The sequence below is a fragment of the Neoarius graeffei genome, chromosome 16, assembly GCF_027579695.1.
Source record: "Neoarius graeffei isolate fNeoGra1 chromosome 16, fNeoGra1.pri, whole genome shotgun sequence".
In the NCBI taxonomy this organism is placed as follows: Eukaryota; Metazoa; Chordata; class Actinopteri; order Siluriformes; family Ariidae; genus Neoarius; species Neoarius graeffei.
In genome coordinates, this window is record NC_083584.1 from 32,313,200 (window position 1) to 32,336,404 (window position 23,205).

Genomic DNA, 23,205 nt, shown 5'->3' on the forward strand with positions numbered 1-23,205 from the left:
TTGATCTGGGACATGATAAATGGTTGACGACATCGCGTTCCCTTAAAAAGGTTGTAGTCCACTGAAAAGTCTACACTTATCACTAATTGTATTTTAAGTTGTAACTTTATACACCTAAGGATTGGTGCGCTCACAGAATAATCATAACTGTAATAAAACATCATGCAAAATATTTGATCACCGTTGTAGCTCCATTTTCCGCAGACCCAAAACCAACACGATCGTGTGTTTTGATCTAAACGGAAAGCCTCAGGATCAAGGTCACTACCTCACCAAAAGTAGTAACTTAAAATCACTACACCATATAAAAATTTAGTTATAAATCTGTGAGTTTGTTTTTTAAAACGAAAGCTAAAAGTTAGGTGTAGGATATGTTTCTTACAGAATGTTACGATGGTAGCTGGTCTTGTATGAATTTCTGAGCTATAAAATGAGTCGTGGTCTATTTTTTACCGTAGCGTGTTGTGTGTGTGCAGGGAAGGACACACATTAACAATTTTCACATGTAGAATGGAATTTTCCACTCCAGCAGTTAGAAGTTGATCGTGCTTCCATTTGCGGTCTGTTACGCGGGTGGTCTGTTCGGACGTTATCACTGAAAAGGTGAGTTTTGACAGTTTTATTTTGTTTTAGTCTTGCAGTATAAGGCAATAGAATGTCTTATTTTCATATTTCGTAGTGTTTGCGTATTTTTGGCCAATATTTTGCAACCACAGTCAATTTAGATCCAACTTTTGATAGAATCTACTACCAGTCATTTTACCCCGCCCCCGCTCCATCCGGTGCGGTAGTGATGTCCCGTTGCTCGCGCGCCGCAGCAGAGACCCGCGCGACCTTCAGCCGGTACAGTCGCTCTTCTTTTACCACCGCCGTTATTCTCATCTTTCCGGTGTGTTCTTGATTTTTCCATTGTGTCCTATTTCGCCATATCAAATACCCAAACTGTATCATATTATTCATATTTAAGTGAATAATCAATTCAGTCATCATAACTTGGCATTTTTAACCCAAGCAATCAAAAAGAGGAAATTTATTCAATATTTTCACTCATCTGTGAAGGAGGGGCTTTAATTCTTCATGATGTGGTTATTTTATATGAAAATCAATTTACATATTAAAATGTCCACAGTGGAGGCCAGATAAAGCAAGATGCTATCTTTATTCTTATTAAACATGACAAAAGAAACTGAGTGTTAGGTAGCAACATTCTGGTGGAAAATGAACTCGAAATGAAATCAATAAACCAGAACATGTTTGTTACCTTTGTAGTGGAGCTATGAAGCTAACGGAGTGAAGAAATAACTGCAACAGCTCACTACCGGTTTAGTATGGCATTTAAATCCTCAGGCTTTCGGCTGCATTCAGCTTAAAGTCAGAACTAGAAAAACTTCTATAAAATGACTTCATTTTCAGCCTCCATGCATTTGAACCACAATACGTGGGGGGACAAAAAAAAAAAAAGAAAAAAAAAAAAAACATGGACTCCTCAAAGTTTGTATTTTATTAGCAAAAATCTATCAAAGCTAACTGTACTGTATATTTCCCTCTTGTACAGCATTAATTTAATATGCTAATGTGCATTTTCTATCGGGCTGTCAATTGATTAAAATATTTAATCGTGATAAATGACATTTTTCTCCACAGTTAACTCCCGACAAATCACACTTTTTTTTTTTTTTTTAAATCTGTTCTAAATGTACCTTAAAAGGATATTTTTCCAGTTTTTTGGTTGTCTGAGTGGATAAATCTGCTTGCTTTATGCAAATGTATGCCCTTTAACACATCTGTTCTCTCCTCTGGACCATCAAAAGCATATTTAACAGTTATTCCACGAAACCGAGTCGTACACGAGCTAATAGAAGACGAGGCGTGCGGCACCGAGTTGGCTATAAGCCATGTACGACGAGATTGAGTGCAAAAACTTATTATATCCGCATTCACTGGATTTTGAGAAACTGGAGCATTTTTACTTCTGCAAATTCGATAAATATAAACTTCCGACAAAATCCTTTCCACTTAGAATACAAACAAATCGGCGAAATGAAAGTAGCAATTTGAGAAATGCGATAATTGTTGGGGAAAAAAAAAAAGTGTTCTTCCCATCAAATACTTTTATTCCATATTTTGTTGCTTTTTTTTTTTTTGGGGGGGGGGGTTGTTTTCGAGTTGAGTTTTTATTTCGTCCTCGGTTGGTTCAGCAACACGCGCCGCCATTTTGTTTTTCCTCTACTCCTAGTATATGAGCTGATAGCCTAGTAATAGAGTAGCCAATCAGAGCGCATGATTCCTCATATCCAGTGAAAGTGGATAGAATAAAAAATAATTTTATTTATATATATATATATATATATATATATATATATATATATATATATATTTATATATATATATATATATATATATATATATATATATATATATATATATATATATTCGTGCTGTCAAGCGATTAAAATATTTAATCGCGATTAATGTCGCGACTGTCATAGTTAACTCGCGATTAATCGCAATTTAATCGCACATTTTTGTCACATGAAAAACCATTGTAATTCTCTTATCAGCATAAAAAAAGTGAATGGGCTTGCTCACCGTTCGAACTACGGGGGTACTCGGGGGATCCGAGATCCCTTGAAAACATGATTTGGGAAATGTTGGGAGGTCTCTAAAATATTGGCAAAATGATGTTTATTGACATAGCAATCGTGTGTAACGGGAAGCATTTGCATATCCGAAGTGAGCGCGTGATGGAGATCCGCGCTCTGAGACAAGCGCAAGCACTCCCCCCAAGGGAAAAAAAGGGACCCCGAAAATATCGGCATAGTTCGAACACTGGTTGTACCAATGTTTTTTTTTACTGCAGAGCATAACACATCTTGTCACAGCCACTGCAAAGTGGGGCTGGAGCCGCCGATGGGAAAACGAAACCTAAGCCGAGCACCGTGGCTCTTCGAGGGAGGGCAGAGGACTCTGGCTGTGCAGGGTGTGGCATTACAGTCCAGCTGCTATCGTTTTTCTAAGCAAAGTCTCTGTTCCAAGTTCCTGGCAGTTTCAAAAGCTTATGAAAAACCTACATCATGTCACAGAGCGTTAATCTCGCGATAAAAAAAATTATCGCCGTTAAAATTGAGTCAAGTTAACGCGTTAATAACGCGACATTTTGACAGCACTAATATATATTATATTATCATGACTCACGCCAACCAGCTACATCACTCCCTAATTTTCCAAACTACGTGGAAGGGATGCAGAACATGCATGTGTTAATCACGCGTCAAAAAAAAAAAATTAGTGGCGTTAAAAAGAATTTGCGTTCTCGCGTTAACTTTCACAGCCTTGGTTTTCTAGCATGTCACTAGTGTACAGAATCTCACTGAAGAGTAAATAAGTGCTGCTTTGTTTCCTGTTGATGCTCTGAGCAGCTACATTCATTTAGTTGAACTCTGAGCTGACACAGAATAGGAATTCCAAGTTGACAGGGCGCTTTCTTTCATTTTTTTCTAGTTGGAAGTTAGAAAGCAAGTTAATCAATCCATTAACAGTGCACAGCAATTTCAGGTCAACAGCCGCAGAGGACTTTCCTTTGTCTCAAGAAACTCGGTACGACAGCAGAATTCCCTACATCTGTCGCCCCGTATGTAGTTCTCACTGCTATAAATTTAGCACAGCTGCATTTGAGACGTCACCGATCTGAATCACGGACGCCACAGGAAGAGGAAGAAGAGGAGGTTGGGCCTAGAGAGGAAACCAACTTGGACCTGGCAGAGTTCCGGAGTGAAAGAGAGGAAACAGAGACGTGAAAAGAGAGAGAAAGAGAAGTATACCGTTGAGAGCTGCAGCTGCTCGTCCGATTCTGCGTCTGCGACACAGCCACACGCCGGCCACGGTCACAAAGTGCACGGTCACAAACAGCACAGACGTCCACAGGGCCGGATCTGACAGCTCCATCACCATCGCACGCCTGCTTCACTTCTATACGTGGAAATCTCCTAGTGTAGACCTGAACCGTGATAACCGGGAGCTGGTACGCACAAAGCCCTGTGTCTGGTCAGTCACGAAGCGAAGAGCACCTCGTCCATGTTCATTCGCTCGCTCTTGTTCTCTCTGAACGTCTCTCACACAGTGGAACAAACGCACGAGAAGAAAAGAGGATCTGAACGTCACTGAAGTTTCTGCTCAAGTTTATTCTGCTCTGAATAAGTTAACTCTTGAGCTGCATCATCCCTACTGAGTCGATTCACTCAGTCACCTCACTCGCTCAGTCCTCCACCCCCCTCACACACACTTGGACTGAATTCCTTTCCTCTGAAGCAAACGTCTGGTGTTTAACGGTTGCTAGACAGAAAATTACTAAAATAGGAAAATAAAGTGATGCTCAGAAAAAAATCCATGCTCACAGTTTACCTTCCTGAGCTTCAAATGAGCACCACTAAGTGTGTGCGTGCGCACGTGAGCTTTTCAGCACACCTCTCTGTTTACACTTGTGTATCTCTGTTGCTATGAGTGAGCATTTCCCTTCACTACCATACTCTGTGCTGTGGCCGTCCCCGTCTTTAGCGTGTGGTGAGAGCAGCTGGCTCGCTCGACTCATCCTGAAGCAGCGAATGGCGCTGAAGGGTGTGTGACGCACACGTGTGCTCATGGAATAGAAGGACCGGCAGGAGACGTTACAGAAGGCTGTCCCCGCCATCAGTGACTCTGACTGCACTCTGTGTTTGACAGCAAGTATGCGACAGGACACAGAGCTAGGACACGTGGAGGTTTTATTAGGCCTGGAGCTGCTCGTTATCCTGCACTCGTCCTGCTGAAGGTGTAAATACACCAACAGTGGCGCTGCATGAACAGACTGAACATCCACGATGACATGAGTCATGATGAATGGACATATTAAAGACCTGGGGGGTCTTAGTCACACTGTAGGATAATGGATAGAGACAAAAAGAAGAACAGAGGGGGGAAAAAAGATTTCACGGTTTGCAAATGATTCCGGTTATAATATTTGGTATCGACCTTTAACACAATGGTTGTCGTTATATCTGGTAACGAAACTGTTTTGAACATTTATTTAGGTACTGAAATGCATGAGTGACTGAATCAGAACAGTTTGTGAGCAGGGTTATTCCTAATAAAGCCAAGCAGTAAACAGCTAGCTACATTTCTCACGCTTGGCTAGCTAGCTTAAAAAGTTAGCTGGCACAGGTGTGAATGAACACCACACCAATAAACTGTCCAGCTAACTTTTGTAACAATCAGGGTATGGGCGTGGTATGATGAATGCAGTCACTCTGTAGTATTATTAACCTACAGTAATATTTAGCTCATCCCGAGAGATATTGCAAGTTCGAATCCTGATGTTGCCATAGTCATCCATGACCAGGAGCCCAAGAGAGCAAAATTGGCCATACTCTCAGGAAGGGAGAGGTAGCATACTCTCTCCACCCTGTCGATCATAAGTAACACCAACCAATCATGGGTATCTGTGAGCTCACGCATACAGGGGTGGGTGGATCGCACTTTCCTCAGAGTACGTTACGCCGCCCCTGACGTCGGGCTTTGCCCAGGGGGGGGTGCTACTGATATGGAGCCAGCCCAGAAGGTCTGAAGGCTGCTTGTGGGTGGGGGGTGTACCGGGGGCATGCTCTCGTGGAAAATATTGAAATTCAAGATTTCAAAAAATGGTGCATTCTGGTGGCATCTCGGTCTGATTTAGGCACAATTCAACAACATGATTAAATTTACTGGGGGTTTTGTACCTTGTCAAAAATATGCAAGGGGCAAAATAAGATTTGAAATGAAAAAAACACTTCTTTGTAGCATACCTTCATTTTCCAATTCCAGGACGCCAGGAACCGAATCAAGGTCAAATCACGCAACAGTGCCATCTAGCGACCAGTGCCTAGAACACGGCTTTATGTATGGCTCCGAATGGCAGTCAGGGCATGCAGCAAAACCCTTTTTCACTTCTGGGTTGAGTACCAGGATAGTCTAGACCTATATATGACAACATCTTCCTATTTCTACAGTTACTCATTTTCAGAGGAGAACAGGAAATACAGAGGTGCGGAAAGTACTCTGCATTGTTCAATTGATGGCATTGATTTTATTTTTTTGCCATGCAAGTGACAGCGCAGTGCTGAGACAATGCAGCGGAGTGCCGCGGATCTGCACTTTGGGGAAAGTCCTGCCGAGCAGCAGATCGAAAAGACGCAGTCAGGTGGCTTCGCCTGCCTTGGAGGAAGCACCTGATAGCTTTCATCCTCCCTGGTTGGTAGCAGTCATGTGATAAAAGGTAGAGCTGTGCAGGGAGTGAGAACTGGCCATGACTAAATCAGGGAGAAAATCTGGGATGGGGGGGGGGGATTTGAAATAAGTCTTGCACTACGTTCACACTGCAGGCTGAAGTGACTCAAATCCGATTTTTTCGCCCATATGTGACCTGTATCCGATCTTTTACTGACAATATGAACGACACAGATCCGATTTTTTCAAATCTGACCCGGGCCATTCGGATATGTGGTCCTAATTCCGATTCCTATCCGATCTTTTCATATGCGACTTCAGTCTGAACCGCCAGGTCGCATTCATCCGACTTACACGTCATCAACAAGCCACAAACGTCACTATTCTGCGCTGAAGTAGGCGGCGGGTCTCTCAAAAAAAGTAACAACATAGCGCATGACATCAATGCGAGGGACGCTTCGGGCTGTGAAGGTTCTGAATCTTCTCAATGGAAGGACGCAGAGGTTAGGGAGCTGATTTCCATTTGGGGGGGATACAGCTATTCAAGCTAGATTGGATGGGTCATACCGCAACCGGTACACAGGAAACTTTAGGTTACTTCCGTAAACACTGGCCATGCTCACTGCGTGTGACGTCGTCGTATCCTGCAATGCGCATGCGGAACACTTTTAGGTCGTTTTTCGTTCATACTGAGGATCACATACAAGTCGCATATATTTGTTAATGTGAACGACCTCACAAAAAAATCGGATTTCACAAAAAAATCGGAATTGAGCATTAAGCCTTGCAGTGTGAACGTAGTGCTGCACACACTGTTGGCTTTTCCAGGGGAGCACTGCATTCCCCCCCAGACAACAAACCAAACGGTTAAACAATTAAACGATTAAACAATCTGTGTGTTCAAATCAACAGGGGTATTGCCCAAAGCTTTAGGCCAAGTTTACATTAGACCGTACCTGTCTCGTTTTCTTCGCGGATGCACTGTCCGTTTACATTAAAACGCCTGGAAACGCCGGGAAACGGGAATCCGCCAGGGTCCACGTATTCAATCCAGATCGTGTCTGGTCCGGTGCTGTGTAAACATTGAGAATATGCGGATACGCTGTGCTGAGCTCTAGCTGGCGTCGTCATTGGACAACGTCACTGTGACATCCACCTTCCTGATTCGCTGGCGTTGGTCATGTGACGCGACTGCTGAAAAACGGCGCGGACTTCCGCCTTGCATCACCTTTCATTAAAGAGTATAAAAGTATGAAAATACTGCAAATACTGATGCAAATACTGCCCATTGTGTAGTTATGATCGTCTTTAGGCTTGCCATCCTTCCACTTGCAAGTGGTAAGTGATATGCGCTGGGATCTCACACACAGCGGCTCAGTCCCGAATCACTGCTCGTGCGCTTCACTCGCGCTCTGTGAGCTGCGCAGGGCCTGAGTGCGCACCCTCCAGAGGGCACTCGCTGTTCAGGGCGGAGTGATTTGGAGCGCAGGATGCCTGCGGAGCCGAGCGTATCCGTGTATTGGTGTTGCTGTGTGCACACTAATCGTTTTAAAAACGTTAATCTGATGATCCGCTGATACGGTCTAATGTAAACCCCACCTTAGTCTTTCCGAGCCAGTGGATTTTGAGTGGTCTGATTCTTTGAAATGCTATAGATGTCCGTGCTGCCGCTTAAAATCTTTAAATGCTCACATCCAGACGAATAGCACAAAGCCATTTCTATCTCACAAGCACATCAGTCGGAGAGGAGGCTCATGTATGGATGTTTGATTGAATCATTTGTGCACTGAGGGCTGTTGCAGTGACTGCGAGCTGCATTTGCTGCCATTCTTCACCATCTCACAGGAGACGTTGAAATGCTATTAATTACGCTTTCGTCATCGTAAACATATGAAAAAGGTTCTTACAAAAGCAAAAAATTCTCCATTTCATCATTTAACGAACACAATCTATAGCCATCGCTTTGTAACGGGGAAAATGCTTAAATTATTTTATAAAAATCAGTCTCGAGAACAGTAGAAAGATGGTATAACTGCTAGTGTTAATGGAGAGAACAAACAAGTCAGAAAGCATGTGCTGAACATCACAACTGAGAAAAACCAAACTTTTCTCAGAAGACATGAGACACACTGGAGCCATTTATACACTCGGAAGATGGTGATAAAAGTTGTGAAAGAATTTTTATAAACACTCTGACGGAGATGTTCTAAAGCGATATAATCGTTTTTGTGAAGAACCTTTGGGAACTTTGCACACTTCATTTCGTGCTAAGGGTATGCACACTTTCACAGTCAGCTGCAAAACCGTACCTGCTGCCGAAAAAAAAAAGTTAATGCTGGCTGAAACAAAGGTGTCAGCATTTGCTTTTTCAGCAGTTTGTGCTACGGTAGCTCTTCTGTGGGATTGGACCATATGGGTTAGCGTTCGTGCCCAAAGCGAATCAGTGAACCTTCGACACCCAAGACCCTGTCGCCATTTCACTGGTTGTCCTTCCTTGGATCACTTTTGGTAGCTACTAACCACTGTGTACTGGTAACACCACACAAGATTTATCATTTTGGAGATGCTCAGACCCAGTCGTCTCACCATCTCAATTTGGCCCTTGTCAAAGTCATTCAGATCCTTACGCTTGCCCATTTTTCCTGCTTCCAACACATCAACTTCAAGAACTGACTGCTCTCTTGCTGCCTAATCTATCCCACCCCTTGACAGGTGCCATTGCAACAAGATAATCAAATGCTATTCACTTCACCTGTCCATGGTTTTAACATTATGGCTGATCGCCAGAGGTGAACCATCAGGGCCATCTAAACCTTCAGAGAAGACCCAAACATTCAGCTCAACATTTCAAATGTTACATTTAATTTCTTTCATTCTTTAATTTCTTTCATGATTTCATTATAATTGTTCTCTAATTCGGCTTCATTTTCTATCAAATTAGCTTCGGAAACGAAAGGGTTACTGTCCTGTAAACATTAAAATAGAGTTATCCAAAGAGATTTTTTTGTTTGTTGTCTCTAGGCTGAGAAGAGATTAGAGCCGGCTCACTCACTGGTTAGGACTTCATTGCTGGGACAGAAGGCCATGGCAGTGCATGTTTATGTCGGAAGTGACCGGTTAATTCATCCATCAGATTTTGATTTATAGTGGGAAGAACCAAAAATTTAAATCGCCCTCGGGCTTCTCGAAGGCCAACGCGAGCTTAACCGCGAGTCGGGGCCGTCAGCGCAGCAGTGAAGTCACCTTCCAGCCGGTGTAGCGTTCATCAGTAGCATTACTGAATGCTAATAAAGCAGTCCAGCCAGTGCTATCGAGAGCAAGTAGCACAGGTTAACGACCGAGAAACTAAGATTTCAGTCTCCAGACTCTTCTTCCATGCACGCTCGCTACAGTATTTTTCACTCGTGCTTAAGTATTCATTTCCCTGTGTAATTTACTTCCTTTTAAAATCAACGTCGAAAACTACACACAACGGAGTGACCTGGCAGCCTGCCGTTCATCCCTTGAAAAATCCTTTGCTTTTTGTGTGTCTGGCTAAGTTTTGGCTGAGCTGAAGTCCCAGTTCTAATAATAACGGTTTGCCATTGCTGATCGGTGTACGTCATTATGCGACATCCTAGGAGATATGTATATAATTATTTACCAGCTGGGAGGTCCGCATCATGAAATACCGTGACCGAGGTCTTGAAAATACTGAGCGAGGCCTCTGGGCCGAGGTCACGGTATTTCACGATACAGACCGACCTTAAGCTGGTAAATAATATATTTATTTTTTTCTTTACCAAATTCTAACAGAAAATGAGAGCGCCCGAAAGGGAAAACCATATTTAGAACAAACCTGCTACTCGGCTTTCTCCTGAAATGTTTTCTTTTATTTCGTCTTCATCAGGGTAGTAAAACTCGCTTTCGCTGTGAACACGGTCGTTATCGCTATCCATGATGTAAAATTAATGCTGTTATACTAAGAAATGCGGAAATAAATGTTGACAAAAGGTCCGTAACCGGGGTCCGGATCGTAGGATTCCGGACCGCTCGTGAGCCAATCAGAGAGCACGGAAACTGGACTGCGAAAAATAGTGAACGTGAAGCCTTCAAGTGAAAAATGGGGGGGGGGATGTGGAATGAGTCGTGATTTGAATCCAACTACACAGCCACTGAAAACATTGAGTAAACGAATATAAATCATTCCACAACATTTACATTTGATGACAGAGTTCTGATGACGCTTTCGTACGATGTCGTATCACCATCCGTGCTACAATACAGCATTACCCTCAGACAAGCTACAGAAACGCTTTAATAGTTAACGAATGTGTGGCTTCATCCAATCAGAGAATAGCTTGGCCTGTGCACTAGGCGATATTTATATTTGTGCTTTTCATGCGAGTATAAAATTACATGCGTCTGAATCCTAAATCTTTTTGGTTGTTAAAAAAAAAAAAACTTGCATGCACAGTGTACCTGTGCAAACACAAATCGAAGATGTGAACACGGCGTAAAGCCGCAGTCTCGGTGGCTGTGCTGTAACAGTCAGAGACAGAACCATCACTTTACTCACTGAAATCGTCCTCAGGGGACTTCCAGTGTCAGTTTTTACCCACAGTCCTCTCTGCCATATCTAGTAATCTCCAGAGCTTTGACACATCCCCAGAGAAAGATGAGAGGTATGATCGTGACAAGAAAGGAGCAGAAAAAGTACAGTGTCGTGACAAGTAAAGGCCCAAAAAAAAAAAAAAAGGGGTGGGTAAAGACAAACTGCCACAAATCTGCGGTTGGCTGTGTGATCTCACTGTGGGAGAGAAGCTTCACTCGGGGTGGTGAAGCACAAGCGAGAGATTTTTTTTTAATGCCATTTCAGCACCTGAGGCTATATCATGGCGAAAAACATGCCTAACAGATACTACAATTACTGCAGAAATACACTACCGTTCAAAAGTTCGGGGTCACCCAGACAATTTTGTGTTTTCCATGAAAAGTCACACTTTTATTTACCACCGTAAGTTGTAAAATGAATAGAAAATATAGTCAAGACATTTTTCTGGCCATTTTGAGCATTTAATCGACCCCACAAATGTGATGCTCCACAAACTCAGGTGGTGTTTACATTAGACCGTATCAGCGGATCATCAGATTAACGTTTTTAAAACGATTCGCGTGCACACAGCAACACCAATACACGATTCGCGTGCACACAGCAACGCCAATACACGGATACGCTCGGCTGCGCAGGCATCCTGCGCTCCAAATCACTCCGCCCTGAACAGCGAGTGCCCTCTGGAGGGTGCGCACTCCGGCCCTGCGCAGCTCAGAGCGCGCGAGTGAAGCGCACGAGCAGTGATTCGGGACTGAGCCGCTGTGTGTGAGATCCCAGCGCATATCACTTACCACTTGCAAGTGGAAGGATGGCAAGCCTAAAGACAATCATAACTACACAATGGGCAGTATTTGCATCAGTATTTGCAGTATTTTCATACTTTTATACTCTTTAATGAAAGGTGATACAAGGTGGAAGTCCGCGCTGTTTTTCAGCAGTCGCGTCACATGACCAACGCCAGAGAATCAGGAAGGTGGATGTCACAGTGACGTTGTCCAATGACGACGCCAGCTAGAGCTCAGCACAGCGTATCCGCGTATTCTCAATGTTTACACAGCACCGGACCAGACACGATCTGGATTGAATACGTGGACCCTGGCGGATTCCCGTTTCCAGGCGTTTTAATGTAAACGGACAGTGCATCCGCGAAGAAAACGAGACAGATACGGTCTAATGTAAACTTGGCCTCAATCTGCTCAAAGGAAGGTCAGTTTTATAGCTTCTCTAAAGAGCGAAACTGTTTTCAGCTGTGCTAACATGATTGTACAAGGGTTTTCTAATCATCCATTAGCCTTCTGAGGCAATGAGCAAACACATTGTACCATTAGAACACTGGAGTGAGAGTTGCTGGAAATGGGCCTCTATACACCTATTGCACCAAAAACCAGACATTTGCAGCTAGAATAGTCATTTAGCACATTAGCAATGTATAGAGTGCATTTCTGATTAGTTTCAAGTGATCTGCATTGAAAAGAACAGTGCTTTTCTTTCAAAAATAAGGACATTTCAAAGTGACCCCAAACTTTTGAACGGTAGTGTACATTAAAACAAAAAATTACACACATGACTAAATGAGCTGCTTTAAAAACACATGACAGAAGCGAACACTTCTGGTGGTGAGAGCTTCTTAAAAACATCATCCAAGATGGGTGGAGAAGGAGGAAGATGATGCGTCGAGGATGCAGAGCTATGCCTTGGAAAGAATCAGATCAGAATCGTGAGCTTTGTGCTTCACAGCAGAGTACATTACAACGTGCCCTGAATTCACTTCTGTCGAGCGAAGCCTTTAAAATACGGGTTTTCCCCAGCTACAGAACTATACGCATGAACACACACACGCAAACATCGAAAACAGATGTTCATGTACAATACGAGGGTAATAATTCTTTTCTCCCTCTCTCTCGTTTTTTTTTTTGGAGAACGTGAATGCCAAGGTGAAGTAGTCCAAAAGAGCAAAATGTGCAAACCTTTAGAAAAATGACCCACTTTTTCTTTTTTTTTTTTTTTTTTATTCAAAGCAAAACCACAGTTTGAAAACCACAGTTACAAAATGCTGTGCATGTCTCAGTGTCACGACTATGGTTACTATGCCATCCATATAAACACAACGGACACTGAGTAAACTCTAAAGAGAGGAGCTGCAGTAATATTTATAGAAAGTTTGAATTTTAGCATCATGTCTAAAAGCTGCACAAGCCACATGCTAAACTTTTATCCATTTAACCCAGGAGCAGATGAGCTTCACGTGAACGAACGCATCACTGAGACGGAATCATTTGTTGGCCGGATACACGGCCACCGCCACGCGTGTGCCTGCTCAGGATGGGAAGTGGGCATTGGGTAGTGGAAACATTTATATCCCATTTTCCACAAAAAACCCTCAGGATCATTAGGAGATAAAACTGCAACACCTCAAAGCACACTCCAGTGGGAATGGACGAAAAATAAAATGTTCGGGAATCAGACACAGTCTCGGCGTTTAAGTCGAGGCTGAAAACGTATCTATCTGTTTAGTCAAGCCTTTTGTTAATGGTGTTTATGAGGTAAAGGAGTAGATCTGGAAGGTCCTCAGACAGAGTGTTTTGGTAAACTGGGATGTATGGGTGCTGTCAGTCCCCACTCGCTTGCTCACTCGAGTTTGTTGATGGTGTAGTGGCTGCTGCTTTATGTCCCGGGGCTCCCTCATGCCTGTGTTACCTTCTGGCTCTCCCCTTTTAGTTATGCTGTCATAGTTAGTTGCCGGAGTCCCTGCTTGTACTCGGCGCAAAACGTATACTGTTCCTACTTATTCAGGTGACATTGGGCATACCTAACAACCTGCGTTTTCTCTCTCTCTCTCCCCCCATCTGTCCGTTTGAGTTACAGGTCAATCCTGAGATAGAGATGCTGACCTTTTCTGCTCCTCGGACCTGCCTGATCCATCCTGGTGCCCTACGTCTGGTTGGAGTCTCATCACATCGCTCCTGTAGAGGACGGCCCCATATGGACAGTTGAAAGTCACACCTGGAGGACGCTCTGGACTCCTACAGTCATGCTTTTATGGCTGAGGACTACAGTTGGCTTGCTAACTTTAGGACTGCAGTTGTCATGAACAGTTTTGCACTCAAGTTTCCATCAATGAAGAGTTTATAACATCAACCAAACTGACTTCATGTTAAAACTGTTAATGTTATAGTCATGCTGTCTGTTATTGTCCAAATGAGGATGCGTTCCCTTTTGAGTCTGGTTCCTCTCGAGGTTTCTTCCTCATGTCGTCTGAGGGAGTTTATCCTTGCCACCATCGCCACAGGCTTGCTCATTGGGGATAGATTCGGGATAAAATTAGCTCATATTTTAAGTCGTTCAAATTCTGTAAAGCTGCTTTGCGACAATGTTTATTGTTAAAAGCGCTATACAAATAAACTTGACTTAAACGCCAGTTAAAAATACAAAGTCGTTTTATATTGGATGTTTGACTCGCCTTCTTCAGTTTCTCTTCAAACAAATGATCAGGTCCACAACTCAACTTTGCCTCGTCATTTGTTTTTCTCACCACTTTCTTTAATAAAAAAGGAAAAACTATCAGCGTTACGGTTGCCATTATTAATTAATTAATGTCCATATTTAACGTCAACTATGCATTTTTCCTCTTTAGTTTTTTTCACCCATTTAGAAATGGATTTAATAGTCCTTAAAAATATAACTTCAGGAGAAAACAAATCACCCAGAGAACCAAACATTATTATTATTATTATAATTATACATACAAGACACTTTTTCGATGGAATAAAAACGTGTTCTATTCCCTTCTAGCAGGTTTCATTCATTTGGTTTGACAGCATGCAATATTGTTCGCATATCGCTTATCCTCCATGTATTACGCCACTCTATCCAATGGAGAATGAGGGTTGAATATGGTTTACGATATTGTATGGTTGTCAAGACAACATGACGTCACGTCAAAGACACAAAACTTCTGTACTAGTGAGCGACTGTGACGATTTGTAAACGAACATGGCCGCCAGGTTTGCCTCATTAAACACGGAAGATTAAGAGAATTTTGAAAGAGAAAGACGCGTTGAACACCCAAAAGGAATGTGTATGTATAATAATAATAATAATAATAATAGCTTTTTTCATGGTACTCGACTTCCGACTCGTTCAGTATTATGCTCGCTGAATGGCGTACATCTGATCTACCACTCAACACCAGCCAATATTATTTAATGATATTTACTGGAACATAACTCAAGAGACCATCTCGAATGTGCATCCACAAAGAAAACAACTTTATAAGATGTATTTATTTTGTTTTGTTGAACAAATTTTGCTAAAAGGAGACTACAAATCAGCAAAAAAGTGCGCATTTTTCACGAAGAGAGGTTTTGGCACTCTTTTAGCTATTAAAATTTTGAATCACTTTTCCTCCATATCCTGGCTGAACACTTCTCTTTCCCACCTTGAGCATGGCCAGTTCAGCAAGCCTTGGTAAAGGTCATTTGGGAAAGAATTAAACTAGATCTCCTTCTTTCACATCAGGGCTCAAAATTCATGGCGGTCCGGTCGCCCGAGGCGACTTAATCTGTCATTTGGCGGGTAATTCCTGTCACTAGCCAGCCCGGCTGGCTAGTTGAAAATAAATATATATGAAGCGAAGGTTCAGACACTCCGTCAACCAAAGCCGCCACATATTAAGCGTGTGGCGTGTCTGTGTTAATCGATGTGTTTATCGACAGGATGAAAAATACCAAAGAATTCCGAATCACATCGTGTACGAGTCAGGCTGTCGGTTTTTTCACGACTGCGCATGCAGATAACGCATCTCGTTGAATATCGCGGTAATCACGTGTAGTATTGGACCAGGTGGGTGGAGCACAGAAGCACGGCAGGCCAGAACTGAGTTCTCAATGAACTATTTATTGCTAGCTTTTCAGCCTTTTATCACTTCCCAGCACACGTGTTCTGGTTGGGGAGAGAGAGCTCCCTTTCTCTGCTCTCCTCTCCTTTTAAAGGGTGCGGTCACTGGGGAAGACACACAAACACAGGTTAATCCCCATCAGGTGCAATGATTCCACCACTTTCCTTCCCTGACTCTGCCCTCCATTCACAGACCGACGCTTGGCCACGCCCCCGCTGCCACATCACATTATCAAATTCAATAGATGTGGCCACATTATCGCCCATTTAAACACGTGTTTTTGTTGTTGTTTACATCTACATCTGCCAAAGTTACACTGCGATGTGGAATTTTCTGAAAGGTGTACAGAAACCGCCAGAGACGGGGACAAAGCGACCTCGGTCTGAAGAGGAGAAAAAGGCCGCCAATAAAGTGTACGAGAAGGAGAAACGACAAAGGACTTATAAGCAAACATGGGAGCAGGGTAGGCCTTGGCTGCGATACGATTTTTATAGAATAATTAACTTTTTTCAAGTTGATTCCTCGTCAATATGAAGCTCCTAATGCTTTCTCTCTCAATACAGAAAGCATGTTGGACATATTTTGGGTGCTATAGTCATGATAGTAAGTAGATTTGCTTTCAGTACTCATACACCAAGTTGCCAAGTTTTCCAATATATTATTATTTGTTGATATTATATTATGGTGCTCTGTGTTGTTCTCATTTATGGATTTAACAACAGTATCAAAATACTCGGGTCTTGAAATAAATGCACATTAGTCATGAACAATGGTAACTACTCTCTTTTGTGTTATTTTTGACAGAAGTAAAATTCATACATGAACAAATTTTGGCTAGTTGAGTTTCTGTTTGGCTAGCTACTTTGGAAGGTAGCTCGTCCGGCTGGCGGGAAAAAAAAAAAAGAATTTCGAGCCCTGCACATGAAATATCAAACCACAATGAACAGCAACCCATGGGCATGATCATAAGGTTAGATTATTCCACTTGTTAATGCATCACAAACAAACCACGTGAATGTCATGATTAGGGGTGTCTCAAAAATATGATACATGATATGATGTAGTATTGATAACGCAAGACATTATATGACCGTCTGCTTTTCTGCGATACTGTTGAGCTCATCGAATAGATTTTTAATGTACAAACTGATTGGATGCAGCAGATAAAATTGTCTGCAAAATGTTAACATTTTCAGCATTTCAGTGGGGTTTTTTTTAAACTATTTTTAAAAAAATTTATAGTCCTTAAATAAAGTATCATCGTAGATTTTTAATACAGCACTAAAGTTTTAGTGTCCACTGTGGCCAGACCAATACATCATGATGCAGATCATGTATCGCAGAAATGCCTTTGAATCTTCATGTAGCTAATACTTTTGTCACATTACAAAAGTAAATATTATATATGATAATAATTGGAGCAAAGCTGTACTTTCCCAGATAAAGTCGGAAAGGTTTTTGCTTTTAACACTAAATTAATACCCCCCAAGAATTGAAAGGGGTGGGGGGGTGGGACAAAAATTCAGGGAGCATTTACCGGTACATCTCAGTAATATTATCTCGTCTCGTCTTCTTCCGCTTTATCCGGGACCGGGTCGCGGAGGCAGCAGTCTAAGCAGGGAAGCCCAAACTTCCCTCTCCCCAGACACCTCGGTCAGCTCCTCGGGAAGAACACCGAGGCGTTGCCAGGCCAGCCGAGGGACATAGTCCCTCCAGCGTGTCCTGGGTCTTCCCCGGGGCCTCCTCCTGGGGGGACATGCCTGGAACACCTCCCCAGGGAGGCGTCCAGGTGGCATCCGAAAAAGATGCCCGAGCCACCTCAGCTGATTCCTCTCGATGTGGAGGAGCAGCGGCTCTACTCCGAGCTCCTCCCGAGTGACTGAGCTTCTCACCCGATCTCTAAGGGAGCGCCCAGCCACCCTGCGAAGGAAACTCATTTCGGCCGCTTGTATCCGCGATCTTGTTCTTTCGGTCATTACCCAAAGCTCATGACCATAGGTGAGAGTCGGAACGTAGATCGACTGGTAAATTGAGAGCTTCGCCTTTTGGCTCAGCTCCTTCTTTACCACGACGGACCGGTAAAGCGACCGCATCACTGCGGAGGCTGCACTGATCCGACTGCCGATCTCACGCTCCATCCTTCCCTCACTCGTGAACAAGATCCCGAGATACTTAAACTCCTCCACTTGAGGCAGGACTTCTCCACCAACCTGGAGAGAGCAAGCCACCCTTTTCCGGTCGAGAACCATGGCCTCGGACTTGGAGGTGCTGATTCTCATCCCAGCCGCTTCACACTCGACTGCAAACCGCCCCAGTGCATGCTGGAGATCCTGGTTTGAAGAAGCCAGCAGGACATCATCATCCGCAAAAAGCAGAGATGAAATCCTGTGGTTCCCAAACAGGATTCCTTCCGGCCCCTGGCTACGCCTAGAAATTCTGTCCATAAAGATTATGAACAGAACCGGTGACAAAGGGCAGCCCTGCCGGAGTCCAACATGCACTGGGAACAGGTCTGACTTACTGCCGGCAATGCGAACCAGTAATATTATGGTTTAGAATAATCATCGTATGATAGCCTAGTCTTTTAAATAAATAAACAAATTAATTAATCATGCTATTACAGCATCACAGGATTAGTCATAAATGGATAGTTTTTATTAAAAAAAAAAAAAAAGGGGCTGGCTCATCCTTCCCAGAATCCAGTTCAGTTTTAATACTTTTGTCCCATTACACACCTTTTATAACAACCATAATCCCCATAAGACATGAAAGTAAACCTGCAGTACTGTAAGTAATGTGTAATAAACACTGTTACAGAACTTAATCATGAACGCACCATGTATTGAACTTTCTTGCTGAGGCCATGAGGCACAAACCAGGTACAGACAGAAACCATCTCATTTCATTATCTCTAGCCGCTTTATCCTGTTCTACAGGGTCGCAGGCAAGCTGGAGCCTATCCCAGCTGACTACGGGCGAAAGGCGGGGTACACCCTGGACAAGTCGGCAGGTCATCACAGGGCTGAAGACAGAAACCAAGGAAGGAAAAAAAAAAAAAAAGAGGAAAAAAGAAAAATTAAGACTGGTTTTGGTTGATATATTTTTAGTCGGGCAAGAAAACATAGTAAGACAAAAACGCAGGGAGCGAATAAAAGCAGCGAGACTGTAGTGTTATTGCTTGTGTAGGACTGAATGCATCCATTCATGCACGGAGAAAAATCTAGCACCATCCCCACCCACATACGTCACTCCAAGACTAAATTCCACATGCCTTCTGTAAAACGAGCACAGTAAACTCTTAAACCTGCCTGCCTGATTCAGCACACAGTCAGTCAATCCTCCGAGCGTGCTGGGGAGGACACACTGACCTTCACACCCTCCCTGATGTACCGTACGAGCCTTTCACTAAACGTTCTTCCTCGAGCAATACATGACGATCTGTAGCCAAACGCACGGATAAATCACCTTTAGACAGATAACGTTCATGACGGCATTACGGTAATCTTTCCAAAAAAATAAAACCCCACCCCACACCTTTGTAAACAGAGCTCAAGGCAAAAAGATCAATAATAGTGATTTCCGTGATTGGACTCACTCCATTTGTAAAACTGTTTACCGCATCTGCATTATTTCCAGTTGTTCAAAAGTCAATAAAACCAGAAACGCAGATACATTTCATTCACTCAATTATTTTCAGTAACTGCTTCACCATGGTCCGGGTCACAGTCGATCCGGATCCGAAGCTGCCACAGACAGGATGCGTAGACGTGTGTATTTATCGTATAAAAGCACGAAATCTATAACTGCGTCACTTTCATAAAGCAAAACACCACCAAGATGAGTGCTATCACAACTTTATCAGAAACGTATGCAAAATTATTGATTACATATTTAATAATTAATAATAGATTTTTAAAATAATGCTAATCAAATTAGTCATTATTGCTTATTTGTGATGTAATAGTAAACGTGCCTTGTGTCCTGGGTTGCTTTTCATGTAGATTGATGGCTCCATCAGGCCCTTGGAATCACGTACAATAAATAAATGAATGAATACCCACCCCACCCACACAACCTTTAAAGTGCATATCCTGGACCAATTTCGTGGGTTTTTTTTTTTATATGAAAGTATACCCCTTTACACACTCCTCCAGAAGGGTAATTTTGCACAAGGCCATCTGTCTACAGCAGAAAAAAATAAAATAAAACGTGTCTGGAAAAATCCCAAGGGAGTCTGGAGCCAGATTCGTGACGTCACCTGCGGAAGCGCCAGCAGGCTGCGCGAGCTTTGCACGGTTTCAGTGCACAGCCTGTGTAGACCAAGCGCTCCCATTTCTCTCTCATTGTCCGGTCTTTTGGGAAACGATGAGTACTAATCCCATCAAGATCGGTGTTGCTACACCCTCCTACGATACATCTGTTAACCATTTTAATAATTGCGCGATAACGTTGAAGAAATTTGCAGAAAACCACCAGGTCGTTTTCTCAAACAAACCAGCGCTGACGTAGGATTCAGAGGGAGGCGTCCCGCACGCGACGTCACGAAAATCAACGTTTGCCGGGAAATCCAAATGGCAAGTTTTTTCAGAGGCGGACCAATTCGCCTCAAATGGCTTGATTTCAACTGAATTTTTCTGGTATTGCGCAAGGTAAAAAAACTGCAGAGGATGCAGAATGTTACAGATATTTGACCAAAGTTTAATATAAAAAAGGAGAATTACATTGATCTTGCTCCTGAATTTACCCGTGATATGCACTTTAAGGCTGTGGATTGTTTTTTTTTGCCCCCATTTACCCACAGTAACTGTTTTAGTGCTATTTAGCAAAATTTTAATGCATATATTTAGACCATTTTCCCAACATCATTTGGACGACCAAAAAAAAAAAAAAAAAAAGGCAGCAGCAGCACGGGAACAAACAGTCAAATGTGGATTTTTTTTTAAACCTGTGAAACATTGAGATTTCAAAACAGCACATGAGTGATGAACTTTATTGTAGCAGGTCTATGAGCCACTGAGTCTGGATGTTCTGATTAAATAAACATGCATGTAAAGAGCACGGAGATTGATTTTTTTTTTTTGGGGGGGGGATGATGGGACAGAAGCAGAGTGAAAAGGCACATTAGGACACATGACGAGGACAAGAACAGATAAATTGACTGGCAGCACGACCTCCTGCTCTCCCATTTTATTGCTCCATCCACACTATGAAACAACTTTAACCTTCTCTTCATCTGTACTTATCAAATGTTGTTGTTCCACCAGTTACAGACATTCTGACTTGTGTCAACTTTATCCATGAGGATTTTAGGCCTGATTTTGCCGTCACAGACGAGCACGTGCACACACGCACACAAAAAAAAAAAAATTCTTTGGTTAGGAGTCAAGATTGGTGGCGTCTCAGAATGCATAATGTGACATGTTTACCAAAGTTGACCAAAATCAGCCAACAACAAAGCAGCTCTGGCAGATAGAGAGGTTTTTTTAAAGATTTTTTGGGGGCTTTTTTCACCTTTATTATTGGAAAGGACAGTGTAGAGACAGGAAATGAGCGGGAGAGAGAGACAGGGAGGGATCGGGAAATGACCTCGGGCCGGAATCATGGTATGGCGCCTTATCCACCTGAGCCACGACGCCCCCCAGAAAGAGAGATTTTTTTTTATTACAACTCCAAATCAGAAAAAGTTGGGACACTATGGGAAAAAAGAAAAAAAAAGCAGTGATTTCTAAATTTACTTGAACTTGTATTTTATTATACACAGTATGAACCCAAAATGCGTAATGTTTTGTCTGGTCAACTTCATTTCATTTGTTAATATACATCCATTCCTGTGTTTCGGGTTTGAAACATTCCTAAAAAGTTGGGACGGGGCAATAATGAGGTAAAACTATTAAATAATGGTGTGACTTGAAACAGATGATGTCAACAGGTGAGTGTAATCATGATTTGGTACAAAATCAGTATCCAGGAAAGGCCGAGCCTTTGAGGAGCAAAGATGGGCCGAGTATCTCCAGTTTGTCAACAAATGCGTAAGAAAATTATTTAAATGTTTAAGAACAATGTTCCTCAAAGAAAGATAGGAAGGGATCTGGATATTTCACCCTCGACAGTACATATTAAACCAGGGGTGGGCAATTAGTTTTTCCATGGGGCCACATGAGAAACAGAAAATTTTGTGGAGGGCCGGACCAAAAGGCTGAACTAAATTCTGCATAATATTAATTGTATTTCTTTATATAAAAGCAATAAATAACATTGTTTTTACAAGCTGCTAAGACTGGTAAGAGTATGGAAAAAACGAGGTTGCCTTACAAAAAATGTCATTTATTCAATCAAATTTCCCAAAACAATGGTTAACAAAATGTGAACGTTTGTACCTTTTTTCCCCCCAGTCACATTCACCCCGAAACACAATAAAGACATCACAATTTTGTCTTTCTACTCCAAATATCAAGCAAGATGCATCATATTATAATAATGATGCCCACATTTGTAGTCTAATCACCTCATTTGTTGTTTTTCAGTTTTTTATTTGTTCAGTGAGAGAAATCTAGTCTCTGTTGGTCTTTAACAAGTGCATCAGAGTCAGGTTGAATGTCTGAGGTGGAGATGCGAAGCACAGCTGACAGATGATCATCAGTCGATTCGGTGTAGGAATCAGATCTACAGATCGGCTCCGGCGCCTGCTGGTGACGTCACACTATGTGATTGGCTGGACCGTTTGGAGGATGATGTACAAGTTTGTGGTTGGTCTGGACAAATTACGGAAGTAGTTATCGCAGGATTAGGTTTCGTGGGATTTCATATGTTCATGTCGCGCGCATTGCGTTTTTGTTGAACACAACTTCAAAATAAAAGCAATGCACATTCAGTTCATGCATGAGGTAAAATTAGGAAATACGTTTATTTTGTAATTTCTAATTAACCTTACACGGGCCGGTCAGAATGAACCAAAGGGCCGGATGCGGCCCGCGGGCCGTAAAATGCCCAGGTCTGTATTAAACTATTCAAGAAATCTGGATGAATTTCAAGAGCGTGTAAAGGGCAAGGGCGCAAGCCTAAGTTGAACACCGGTGATCTCTGATCCCTCAGGCAGCACAGGTCAAATATGTTGCAAGAATCCAAATTGAAACGCGTTTTTGTTTTTTTCTTGGGGGGGGGGACCCCTCATGAGGTAAAACAATGTGCTGTATTGGATATTTCACCCTCTATGGTACATATCATCAAACTATTCAAGAAATCTGGATGAATTTCAAGAGCGTGTAAAGGGCAAGGGCGCAAGCCTAAGTTGAACACCACCTGTGATCTCTGATCCCTCAGGCAGCATAGGTCAAATATGTCGCAAGAATCCGAATTGAATTTTGCGTGCAAAACAGGTCAAAGATGATTTACAAATGGCTTTCTTTCATTTTAAATTTCAACATACCGTCCCAACTTTTTCTGGTTTGAAGTTGTAAAATCTGTGTCAAATCCGCTA

At 42.6% G+C, this 23,205-nt stretch overlaps 1 protein-coding gene across 9 annotated transcripts in view; it reads right to left on the minus strand.

Annotated features, from left to right (window-relative positions):
* The window catches only part of macf1a (microtubule actin crosslinking factor 1a), a 413,795-nt gene that overhangs the window by 235,620 nt on the left and 154,970 nt on the right, over window positions 1–23,205 (minus strand). The window contains exon 1 of one of the 9 annotated variants that reach the window (XM_060942797.1): window positions 3,822–4,081. The exons of the other annotated variants lie outside the window; for them this stretch is intronic. Within the exon in view, the coding sequence (XP_060798780.1) occupies window positions 3,822–3,951 (130 nt within the window). The 5' untranslated portion in view covers window positions 3,952–4,081. Of the gene's footprint in view, window positions 1–3,821; window positions 4,082–23,205 lie in introns of those variants that run through there. 9 annotated transcript variants of the gene reach the window in all.